This window comes from Biomphalaria glabrata, chromosome 13 (assembly GCF_947242115.1).
Source record: "Biomphalaria glabrata chromosome 13, xgBioGlab47.1, whole genome shotgun sequence".
Classification (NCBI taxonomy): Eukaryota; Metazoa; Mollusca; class Gastropoda; family Planorbidae; genus Biomphalaria; species Biomphalaria glabrata.
Genome location: NC_074723.1, coordinates 4,981,149 through 4,994,235, shown reverse-complemented (window position 1 = coordinate 4,994,235; position 13,087 = coordinate 4,981,149). Strand labels below are relative to the sequence as shown.

The 13,087-nt window shown below is 36.5% G+C and overlaps 1 protein-coding gene across 1 annotated transcript in view; it reads right to left on the bottom strand.

Annotated features, from left to right (window-relative positions):
- Window positions 1-13,087, bottom strand: part of LOC106066795 (uncharacterized) — a 47,216-nt gene that overhangs the window by 30,786 nt on the left and 3,343 nt on the right. The window contains exons 2-5 of the mRNA XM_056009123.1: window positions 11,133-11,344; window positions 6,749-6,929; window positions 1,677-1,844; window positions 592-750 (exon numbers count right to left, since the gene is read on the bottom strand). Coding sequence (XP_055865098.1) covers window positions 592-750; window positions 1,677-1,844; window positions 6,749-6,929; window positions 11,133-11,337 — 713 coding nt within the window. The 5' untranslated portion in view covers window positions 11,338-11,344. The remainder of the gene's footprint in view (window positions 1-591; window positions 751-1,676; window positions 1,845-6,748; window positions 6,930-11,132; window positions 11,345-13,087) is intronic.

The window sequence follows — 13,087 nt, the reverse complement described above, 5'->3', positions numbered from 1 at the left end:
GCCACATGCCTCACGTAGCATAACTTCAAACGCCACATAACGCCACATGTCTCATAACATCTCACATCACATAACGTCACACGTCTCATAACATCTCACATCACATAACGCCACACATCGGATACCATTACACGCCACATAACGTCACACGTCTCATAACATCTCACATCACATGACGCCACATGTCTCATAACATCTCACATCACATAACGTCACACGTCTCATAACATCTCACATCACATAACGCCACACATCGGATACCAATACACGCCACAGAACGTCACACGTCACATAACATCTCACATCACATAACGTCACACGTCTCATAACATCTCACATCACATAAAGTCACACGTCTCATAACATCTCCCATCACATAACGCCACAAATCGAATACAATTACACGCCACATAACGTCACATGTCTCATAACATCTCACATCACATAACGCCACACACCGGATACCATTACACGCCGCAATAACGTCACACGTCACATAACGTCACATAAAAAGTCACGCATCACACGTCTCACATACAATAACTCGCACACAGCAAAGCGTCACACATAAGGTCCCACGACGTCACTTACTTTAAAATCATGTTATGAATATCATTCCCGCCTAAGTAGTTGAGCTCATCCAGCGTAAGGTTAACTAAACCAGCCTCGGCCACAATGTCGAGAGTTAAAGTGGAGTTGAACATATTGTTCAGGATGTCGTAGAGTTTCAAGTTGTAGGCGGCCGAAATCCTAAAACACAATGAAATAGAATGATTATAAGATAAGATAAGATAAGATAAGATAATTTTATTGATCCAATCAAATGGAAATTCAGTTTGACTGCAATGGGCAACCTCAGCGTAACTACTTTACAAAAAACAATATGGATAAAAACATTCGAGCAGCAATCACTCACACACATACACATTCACAACCAGCGCTTTATGAGTTTGACTTCTATGCACTTCTATGTACTATGTAAAAAAATGTAAAGCTTATCTTAACTCTTTCTCTCCGTAATTATTTACCACATTCTGGTGGAATCAACGCTGGTTAGGAGAGAAAGAGTTAAGGAAAGAACCGCTGATTATTGCCATTTATCTAAAAATGGCAGGGTTTAGCTCCCAATGTGCTATATAAATCGGAATTAATTAATTAGTACTTAATTGGTTAGCCTATTGGTTAATTTTTGGATTGATTCGTGTATTATCATTGACTTCGAATGATTCTGCAATATTTCAAGTTGATCCGAGTTTGGGAAGTGGGAGAAGAAAACGTACTAAAGGGATTCAACCCATATATACATTGAAAACTCTCATTAACTAGCATTTAATCCCCCTTATTTCGATATCAAACAAAATAATTAATCCCCAATAATTAATTAACTTAATTGGTAACAAAAATTGTTGATTGATTCACGTCTTATCAGGTACAATAAATAGAAATGGAAGAAAAAAACAGGTTCTTTATTCTGAGACATAAATTGGGCCATTTATAATTGGAACCAAACAAAGATGTTCAATGGCTACCGACTATGAGTCTAATTTATAGCTTTAGTCAGCACGCGAGACAACTTGGTTAGAAAATGTCATCACGACCTTACTTCTAAGCAGAAACAAAATCAGGTTGTTGAGAAAGTAAACTAAGGATCAATAAATGAACGTCATAGTACCTACCTAAAAGCATTCTCGTTACAAATAGTCACTGTGGGGAACTCAACAGAGTCCACAAATTTGGTCTCTTCGTTGATCGTCTTTGGATTGCTGAAAAAGTAGAGAACTTGCTGTCGTACTTGGAGTGCTAAGGCAACCAGGCAACCCACAATCAAAAGTGACCAGATAAATCTAAAGGAAACAAACCTTTCTTATTTTAAAACTTGACTTCTGCTAGACCAAAAATATAGATAATAATAATAATTATAATAAAATAATAGTAATAATAATAATAGAATACTACTGCTACTACTACTACTAATAATAATAATGATAAACACCAATAAGCAATACAATATTGTCTAATATGCGTTTTCACAATTAATAGCAGCAGAGCAAACTTAAAAACAAATGCATATGTAATTAAGTAAAGTATCTTTATTGCTAAGCGATATTGAATACAAAGAATTGAAGTGATAACTATTGAAACGAAAAAATCGTCAGGATAATTACGATAAAATGAGAATTATACCCCAGAATTCCAGGTCTTTGAGGAGGCTTCATTCGAACAATGGATTCGTTCACTTCTGCCACCACTCGTAAACTTCCATCGGGAATTTTTCCTCGGTTCCTCATGGAAGCGGCAAAAGGAAATTTGATTTCAACTAGACTGAGGTTGACCTACTGTTTATATCAGCAGTCTCTGAGAAGATTTAGCTAATAATAAATCTCCAAAGTTGGCATCAAACGTCTACTAATAAGCTGTAAGATCTCTCAAGTTGGTATCAACTTCTAATAAGTTGTACGATCTCTCAAGTTGAAATCAAACTTCTAATAACCTGTAAGATCTCTCAAGTTGGCATCAACTACTAATAACCTGTAAGATCTCTCAAGTTGGCATCAACTACTAATAAGCTGTAAGATCTCTCAAGTTGGCATCAACTTCTAATAAGTTGTACGATCTCTCAAGTTGGCATCAACTTCTAATAAGTTGTACGATCTCTCAAGTTGGCATCAAATAAGCGACACGATTACAAATTGAAATCAATGTGCTCCCGGAAGTTGTTCCTGAACACGTGTGAACAATTAGTCCAATGAATGTGTGTTCACCAAGGATTGAGCGTTTTCTTCGGGTTGTTAATTGTGGACCAAGGAACCACTCCCAGCACCAGATAACAGAATTAATTAACTGTTCAAATATTGCCATGAGAGGAAGATGTCGCAAATCCTGAAATTCGCACGAGAATACGACGAGCTCTCCGATGGCTGTCCATAAATATTTTATCCAAAAATTTCCATATGTAGTCCCCATCTCTATCAAATCTTGACAAACAATGAAATAAGACTCTTCGCTCAATGAATTTACACTTCTGAGACTAATTATCCTGACAATGAAATTTTATATGAATCTTCAGTGTTTTTAATAGCGCATTCAGGATATGAACAGTGGAAACCAATCAATAGCCAATAACATTCAATCGCGTGTGTGTGTTGTTGCGTGTGGGGCCAGCGGCCAGCCAAATCAATATTGTATTTGTTTGTATAGAACATCCTCCGGTGTCTTATGTTTAATTACATTTGATGGCAAACATATTAATCAACCGATCTATAGATTTAAGTACCTTATAATCAATCGATCAATAGATTTCAGTAGCTTATAGTTGATCAAGCTTTAGATTTCAGTTACTTATAATCAACCGAACTATAGATTTAAATACCTTATAATCAATCAATCCATAGATTTAAGTACCTTATAATCAATCAATCTATAGATTTCAGTAGCTTATAGTCAATCAAGCTTTAGATTTCAGTAACTTATAATCAACCGATCTATAGATTTAAGTACCTTACAATCAATCAATCTATAAGTTTCAGTAACTAATAATCAGTAAATCTATAGATTTCAGTAACTTATAATCAATAAATTTATAGATTTCCGTAACCAAGAACCAATCAATCTATATATTACAGTAGCTTATAGTCAAACAATTTCAAATTTCAGTAACTAATAATCAATCATTGTATAGATTTCAATATTGGAGATTATCGATAAACCTTAAACACGCTATTCTCCACTTTGTTTGTTAAGCTCCAGTTTACTTATTCTCCACTTTGTTTGTTAAGTTCCAGTTTACTTATTCTCCACTTTGTTTGTCAAGCTCCAGTTTACTTATTCTCCACTTTGTTTGTTAAGTTCCAGTTTACTTTCTTTAAGCCACAAAATAAAGAAACATAGAAAAAGAAGGAAAATCAATATGGGGAAAAGTGGAGGCGATATAAGGAAACCTGAAGAAAAATAAGAGATAATAAATAGAGAAAGATTTGGAGAGATTTTGACGCCATGTTTTGTAAAATGTTTTACATATTTCGGATGTTCCTTCAGAGTTGAAGATAGTGTACTTCCTAGTCCAAACCTCCCGCAGGACGACGGGGGATGGGAGAGGGCAGGGTTTGAACCCTCGACCGTCGATAAATCCGAACGACAGTCCAGCGCGCAAACCGCACGACAAGGCAGCAATCCATCCATGTGATTAGATCATTGCTGCCAACTAAATATTAAAAATTAGATTTAGTTACAATTAAAACCGCTTAGAAAATGCACTAAAATTATCTTAAAATCGTTTATAATGCATAACTCATCAACAATTCATATATTTTATACGCCGGATACACCAAAAAACAACAACAAACAAACAAAAAACAACAACAACAACCTAACTATTTATCTCCAATATTGTTCACTTATATATATATATATATATCAGTCCCTGTTCACTTGTATAGAAAGTTTGCGCGTCTAACAACAAAATGCTCGGAAGTTTTTTTTGGTTTAAATTGATTGAGAGAAAAGTTTGAATGAAGGAAATAACACGGCCAGAGAAAGACAAACACTTTATACAAAAGTTGGTATCGATTCGAATCGTGTGAAGTTGAGGGGCAAATAACCGATTACAGATTCGCTGAAAACGAAATCCCCGAAAAACCAATAAGTTCGATCTCATTGTTTACAAACAGAGGAAGGGGACTTTTGTTTGCTGGGTAACAGTTACCAGGGAGGGAGGGGGGCTTGTGGCGTATTGAGAGGGCGTACTACAGATCTGTAGCCAGCACTGTGCACGCATTTACTTAGATATAATCTACAATAATAAAACATTAAAACGATCGTTTGTTGATCATTAAATACCTTTCTAATTACATACCTTTCTAATTACATACCTTACTAATTACATACCTTTCTAATTACATGCCTTTCTAATTACATACCTTTCTAATTACATACCTTTCTAATTAAATACCTTTCTAATTACATACCTTACTTATTACATACCTTACTTATTACATACCTTTCTAATTACTTACCTTTCTAATTACATACTTTTCTAATTACATACCTTTCTAATTACATACCTTTCTAATTACATACCTTTCTAATTACATACCTTTCTAATTACATACCTTTCCTTTCACAGACTTAGCTTATTACAGACCTATTTTATTTCGGAACTGCCCTACTATAGACCTGTTACAGTTTACATAATTAGATAATACACATTTTCTTATTTTATGCACCTGAAACTAAAACAGCCTACATTTCCTAGTACAAACAAACATTTCCTAGTACAGACTTTTCATAGTACAAACATTTCCTAGTACAGACTTTTCATAGTACAAACATTTCCTAGTACAGACTTTTCATAGTACAAACATTTCCTAGTACAGACTTTTCATAGTACAAACATTTCCTAGTACAAACTTTTCATAGTACAAACATTTACTAGTACAGACTTGTCATAGTACAAACATTTCCTAGTACAAACATTTCCTAGTACAGACTTTTCATAGTACGAACATTTCCTAGTACATACTTTTAATAGCATAAACATTTTTTTTTAGTAAAAACATTTCCTAGTACAAACAATTCCTAGTACAAACATTTCCTAGTACAAACATTTCCTAGTACAAACATTTCCTAGTACAAACATTTCCTAGTACAAACATTTCCTAGTACAGACATTTTATAATACAAACATTTTCTAGTACATACATTTTATAATACAAACATTTCCTAGTACAGACATTTCCTAGTACATACATTTCCTAGTGCAGACTTTTTATTGTACAAACTTTTCCTAGTACAGACATTTCCTAGTGCAGACTTTTTATTGTACAAACTTTTCCTAGTACAGACATTTCCTAGTACAAACATTTCCTAGTACCGACTTTTTATTGCACAAACATTTCCAAGTACAAACATTTCCAAGTACAAACATTTCCAAGTACAAACATTTCCTAGTACAAACATTTCCAAGTACAAACATTTCCAAGTGTGTCAACAAACTAAACCCCGCTATCCTTAACGTCATCAAATGTCGCGTTCAAAGTCTGTCAACAATGGTGCGTCGTTAAGCTCAACAAAATGCGCCTATTACATGTTACACTGGCAGCGGTTCTCAGCCTTTTAGGCTCGACGACCCCTTTTTAACCCCCCCCCCCGCAAACACACACAGCAATAGAAGAATAGACAAAATAATCCATTTTTTTAATGGTCTTATGCGACCCCTGGCAAATCGTCAATCGACCCCCCAAAGTGGTCGCGACCCACAGGTAGAGAACCCCTGTGTTACAGGTTAAGAATGTACAAGAGCTCACAGGCAGCTGTAGCTAAACAGTCACTGAGGCATTTGGTTGCCAGCACAATGACCCTAGCGTTTTTTTTTTGTTCTCTCTGCCTCTCCTGGCACAGTAATTTCAGCAAGATGTTTTTTTTTTTCACCCAGGATTCAAACCCAGGACTTTTTTTTCAGTCGGCGCACTCTTAAAAAATATAACATCACAAGTCATGTTATGATGCTTGAAGCTGATATGAGATGTTTTGTTTAATTTTCGATTTTTTGATGTTATTGTATCGGCTGATGTAACTTCCCATAATGCGCCTGGGAACAAATTAACGGGCGTAGCCGGTGGATAATTCTAGTGCTATATAAAGCTCAGAAGTCAGCAATGAAACTAATAAGCGGTCTTATTTTGCCCGGCGGCTTAATGACAGAGTGCTGTATAAATAGTTCCGCATGACGGCACACGAATTCGAAACTGACCTTCTGACGGGGTTGGGCCCTCGTGAACATAAAAGTCTCATGCCATGGAAAGTGGACAGCTCGCTGAAATGGTCACAGGCCAGGATGATTTTGTCCAGGGTCGTGATGTCCTCACCATCTCCAGTCTTCTTCTCCTTGGAGGACTCAGTGGATGTAGAGGCAGACACTCGCACAGCAAGAGCTGTGGATACATGAACCTTAAATGATTAATGTGGTTTTAATGTCAAAGAGATCTTTTTATTACAAAGCTGTCTGTCTGTCCGTCTGCCTGTCCGTCTGTCTGTCTGTCCGTCCGTCTGTCTGTCCGTCTGTCTGTCCATCTGTCTGTCCAAAAAAAAAAGGTTGAACCTGTTTCTTCTCCATTATCTCATCTTCGGATCAAGTAAAAACTTTGCACAATTCCTCATTAAAATTGACAAGAAATGAAGCAATGAAAACATTAAACAACTAGTTAATTAATTGTTGGTGATTAATTATTTTGTTTGATTTCAAAATAAGGGTAATAAATGCAACTTAATGAGGGATGTTGATATGTTTTTGAGGGTCTTTAGTTTGTTGTAGGGCTACCATACATACGTAACGGTTCCAGTTAGCACCTAAGGAAAATTTCTGCCAAGTTTTATCAAGATTGGTGAAACGGTTTTGATTTATATGCGGGACATACATACATATATACACCTTACTTTCTACTTTATATATATATATATATATATATATATATATATATATATATATATATATATATATATATATATATATGTATATATATATATATATGACCATTGGGAAGACAGCCTTTGACCGCACTAGTTGGAGAGAGACAGTGACCAAGAAAGCTATTGACAGCGAGAAAACATTGACCTCGATTCTTGAAGAAAAGCGTGCCTCGCGGAAAATGGCCAGCTCCTCTACCACCAAAGCGAAAGCTACCTTGACATGCAATATATGTGGACGGGAGTATCTCTCCAAAGTAGGGCTCCACAGCCATATGAAAAAGTGTTCCAGATGAACCATAGTCGTTTCACGACTGAAGGAGGCCAATGATGATATATATATATAAACACACACAAGATAATCTAGATCTATATAGATCATTTAAACCAGTGATTCCCAAAGTGGTCTATATAGACCCCCAGGGGTATACGAAGACTTCCAAAGGTCTACGAAAGTGAACAAATTTATTGGGGGTCTATGAGATGTCCATGGGAGTCTACGATAATGGATTTCATTTCATATCATTTGTGCCTTTAATTTTCACTTCCATTAATGTAATTATTTCCTACACTAATATATAATTTGTACCTTTAATCATTTAAATATTTATAACTGGTATTCAAACGAAAAATTGTTGCATTTAATTTCAATATTTATTTTAAAATTTTAATATTGTCTACATGAAAGTTATTTTTAACAAAAAGAAATGTAGATTGTATACCGTTGATTATTTAAAATTGGATTCATTCCTTCCTTGCCAAACAAGCGGTTGCCTAAGTGACCTTTTTATGACGATATGAAACTATTTACGCTGGAGGATAATTTGAGACGATGCCACCCTGATAAAGATAGACGTTTGAAAAAGATAAGTTCAGAATAGACCCACAAAATCTCTCTTCGACATCATTTAGAGAAGATGATCGTTTTGTGAACGACTTACAATATCTCTTTTTACTTATAGCCAAATACGGAAAACACTTTAGGTAAAACATTGATTTTACCTAGCGTTAAAGCAGTTTTAAAAACTTGTTTTACACAAACCTACATCTGATATTATGATTTTCTTTAAGCAACAATACAGATCAAGGGCATATCGGTGGTCTAAGTTATAACGTTAAAGGCTTCTTATGTAATTCTTTGCAAACGACATATACAGTTTGGGATCAACGGTCTAGCAGGCTCTGACAGGATGTAGAGCTGGGTGCTGCAAACTGCCTAAGGGTTGCTGGCTCCTTATTTTTCCTCAGGGTTGACTCACAAAACCTTTCCCATGTTTGGGTATAGCTGCAAGTCAGCAGAGGTTTGAATTCAGTTATCCTTCTGCTACATGGGTAGAAAGCCAAGGCTAATGAGTCCTGCCTGTCTAAAGCTTACTGATTTTGGCGCCAGTTGCTCGCCTTTGCCCCTTCTGTTGAGCCACACGTGAAAGATCAAGAAATACAAGAGAAACTGCTCTTTGTGAAAACGTTTACAATAATACCTAAAGCAAACTAATGCATTAATATTTAATGTATCAAGGACTACTTCATAGTACAACAAATTCCTATAGGAAACATAAGATCCGTAGCAACGGATGATGAGCCTACAAAATAAAAAACAACAACATATTTCCAGTGTGTTTGATTATTCCAGAAATATATATTTACTTATTTTAATTGATTTCAATTTTATCAATAAAAATGACATCTGTATAACTTCAAATGTAGCTTTAAATTACTTTTTCACTATTAGACTCACTACATTTAGAAATTAGTTTTAAAAAATGTTGATGAATTTACAAAAATACAATACAAGTTAAGCAGGGGGTCTACGGAAAATCAGAAACCGTGGCAAGGGGTCTACGAGGCAAAAAAAGTTTGGGAACCACTGATTTAAACCGATGCTATGAATATGATCTATGCTCTATCTCTCCAGTACTAGACCTAGACATCAGGTATTATATATGTAGGCCTATTCTATATTGATCTAGTACTTCATTCACTCATAGTAAAAGCTAATAAATAGCATTATCATAAATGCTAAAGGGCTATATATTTATTTTCTAATCTAGATCTAGCTCTATAGGTAATCTAGATCTAGCTATATAGGTAATCTAGATCTAGTCTGATACATCAACAGTAAGACAAGTCAGACCAATCCAAATTTCAATTTCAACGTACCATTTTCATTTATCGTTGCGGCTACGGCACCATTTAGATCGACAGCTACATCTAGGTCTACTTCAGCATCTTCCACTAACTCGGTTTGATTTTCAAACCTTGCTCTCTTTTGAGTTGCGATATCGGTATCATTATCAGATACGTTGTTATTAGCAATATTTTTTCGCTTGCCCATATTGCAGCGAAATAACGAAATGGTCTATTTGTTACACATGTGTAAAAAGCACAACTCTATGAATGTGTCTATTTAATAAAACCTAAATCTATTTGTTCTTCCGGGTCAATGTCTTTCCAGTCAAAAGATGATTCGCAATATAGATTTTCGGATCTTCCGTCAATGTGTTTATATATAATAATAATAATAATAATAAGGCTAGACTTCGAGTCCGAAGATTAGTGAGGAATGCAGTATTTCCTGTGGCTTCGCAGTCCAAGCTGTGACCTATATATTTTGCCACAACCAGGGCAAGCATAACCATTGTCCGCAGGTGGTCGATTTAGATTTTCTTTTCGCCGTCTGCGTTTGTCCTCGGCAGCAGATTTTCTTTTGGTCTCAAATGTGTATCCCGCGGCCTTCGTGAGTGACCTCTAGCTGTCTCGTTCTGAGGCCGCATGTAACCAGGTGCTCTCTTCTATGTCAGCCAAGGAAAGTTGACGCATAAGCTGGTCTTTGAAGCGTTTCCGTGGGGCGCCTCTGTTACGTCGACCACCTTTGTGCTCACCAAAAAAAGACTGCCTTTGGTATACGTTCGTCTCCCATACGGGATACGGCTAAATGTTGTTTGTTTACGATTAGTGAATGAGGTCCATTGAACATTGATCAGTCATTAAGTCACCAATTGATGTATAAATTAGTTTCGGAGAATCACCACATGAGTCAGATTTTTAAGTCATTTATGCCAAACTGTTCTTTTATTTTTTAGTTAAATAGTATGTCCTATTGTGCAGACTATTATGATGATATCTGAATTTAAAGATGTATGTGTGTGATTGTCTATAGATATAGATATAGATAGATAGATAGATATATACAAGCCGGAAACGACCCGCGGCCTGCGGGCCTTAGCTGATCTACTGGTTTGAATTTAGATGTATGCTAAACTTGGAGAATATTCCCTTCACATTTTAAAATTTTGCCACGAAAATAAAAGTGGATTGTGAAAATGGGATTACCCGTTCAGCCGACATATTAATATTAAATATAAAATACTGTGAAAAAGGGTTTACCCGATTTGTTAATTTAAAAAAAAAATAGAATTACAATTAGGTATTTTTTGTCTCTTTTTAGGGCTTTCCGGTAGTGTTAGGAACGTTAAACATATACTATGGTCTCCGCCATGATCTAAGGAACATTTATGTCAAGTTTTATCAAGATTGGTCAAACGGTTTTGATTTCTATGCGGGGCATACATACATACATACGCCTTATTGATATATATATATATATATATATATATAATATATGTGTATGTGTATATGTTTGCTGTATGCGTATTCAAGAAGTAACTGACCTTCAGTGTCACGTGACTTTGTTAGCTGATCAGGTGAGGTCAACATGGAACTGACGTTCGTCTCTTTGACCAACGGGAAGTCCAGGGTGATCTTGAGGTCTCCGCTGGCCCTGAGTCGACCTTCAAGGATCACATTGCCGTCGTCTGCACGTTGTGAGCTTGACGTCTGCCAGACCGGAGCAAAACTGTTGGACATTTTATCCATGAGCGATCTGTGACGAAGCAAATGTATACCAATTAATTAGAGTAATTTTAGAAATTGACTTTATGAAAACACGAATAACAATATCTATAAGAACTAGTAGACCCGCGGCGTAGAATACACCGCTATTTAGTGACGGGTGTACACTTTCTAAAAGACACAGTTGTTTAAATGGGGTGGGTTTGGACAAATGACTGCTCGCCACCATAAACGCCGGAAGTATTCACGTAGGCAGCGTATTATCGAGCAGAGTGTATGACTGTGCTTCCGTGAGTAAGAGCAACGGACAGGGCGTCGCCATAGTTATCAAAATACTCGCCAACAAAGCTTACAGCCATCTTGCAAAGTTCGAGATCAACAGTATCGTCGATGACATTTTTCCAGAAATATGTGACTGATAGAAATAAACAGTTTACCTGATGCAGGAATTTCGACTACATTGAAAGACCTGTTGACTCCACGAAATATATGTGAAGCGGTGGCCATGGTTAGGAAACGAAGGGCAATACGAAGGGGGAAAATCAAAACAAAGCTACTGAAAAAGACATGCTACTATTTTAACCCTTATAACGCATGTGGTAGTTTATTCCATTTAGTATGCACTCATAGTAAAACAGCTCAGCACTTTAAGGGTTAATGACACCAGATATTGACGTGTGTAAAAAAATACACACATCAATGTGGTCAAATAGAGAAGGTATAAAGAAAACGATAACTTATCCCCCCCCCCCCCCCCGCTCTTTTTTTTTCTGAGCCGCGCTCTCTATCGCCGCGAAAGTTACGCGAGGTAACTCTAATCCGACTTGCAGAAATAAAAGAGTTATCTTTCCATGACTTTGGCGTGGTGTCCCGCAAAATTGGGCGATGAAGAGAATTATATATATAGATAGTAGCCTCGGAAAAAGCTGTGAAGATCAAATCATGCGCCAGTTCGCCCTTACTGGCTTAGACAAATGAAGCTGGAAGCAAATGGTATATGATAGAAACGGCTTGAAAGCTCTCATGAAGTCGCGGGACATTTAAGACCCAAAGAAACTAGTCGGGCACAGCACACGCTTCTATTCTTACCGTTGGTTATTAAAAAGTAAATATTTAACACTAGATACTGTCATTATGTGAGTCTTGGACGCTGACTGCAGAGCTAGAGAGGAGAATCCTAGCAACGAAATTGGGATGCTACAGAAGGATTCTAGGTATCACATTCAAAGACCGCATCACAAACCAAGAGATTAGAGACAGGGTTACTGTAGCTATCGGACCCCTTGGTGACCTGCTATAAAAACGCAAACTTAAAATCTATGGCCATATTACAAGATCTTCGGGACCTGCAAAGACCTTCCTTCAGGGAACAGTACAGGAAAAAGAAGAAGAGGCAGACAGAGAAAGCGATGGGAGGACAACATAAAAGAATAAACGGGCCTGTCATTGAAAGAGGTTCTAAACAAGGCAAAAGACAGGAGGGAGGAATGGAGAAAGACGGTCGACGAGTCTTGCTTGGTGCCCCAACGGTCCAACAGACTAAGGGATAGGTATCTATCTATCTATCTATCTATCTATCTATATCTATCTATCTATCTATCTATCTATCTATATCGTATAAGATCTATCTATCTATCTATCTATCTATCTATCTATCTATCTATCTATCTATCTATCTATCTATCTATCTATCTATCTATCTATATCTATATCTAGCTATCTAGCTATATCATATAAGATAAGATCTATCTATCTATCTATCTATCTATCTATC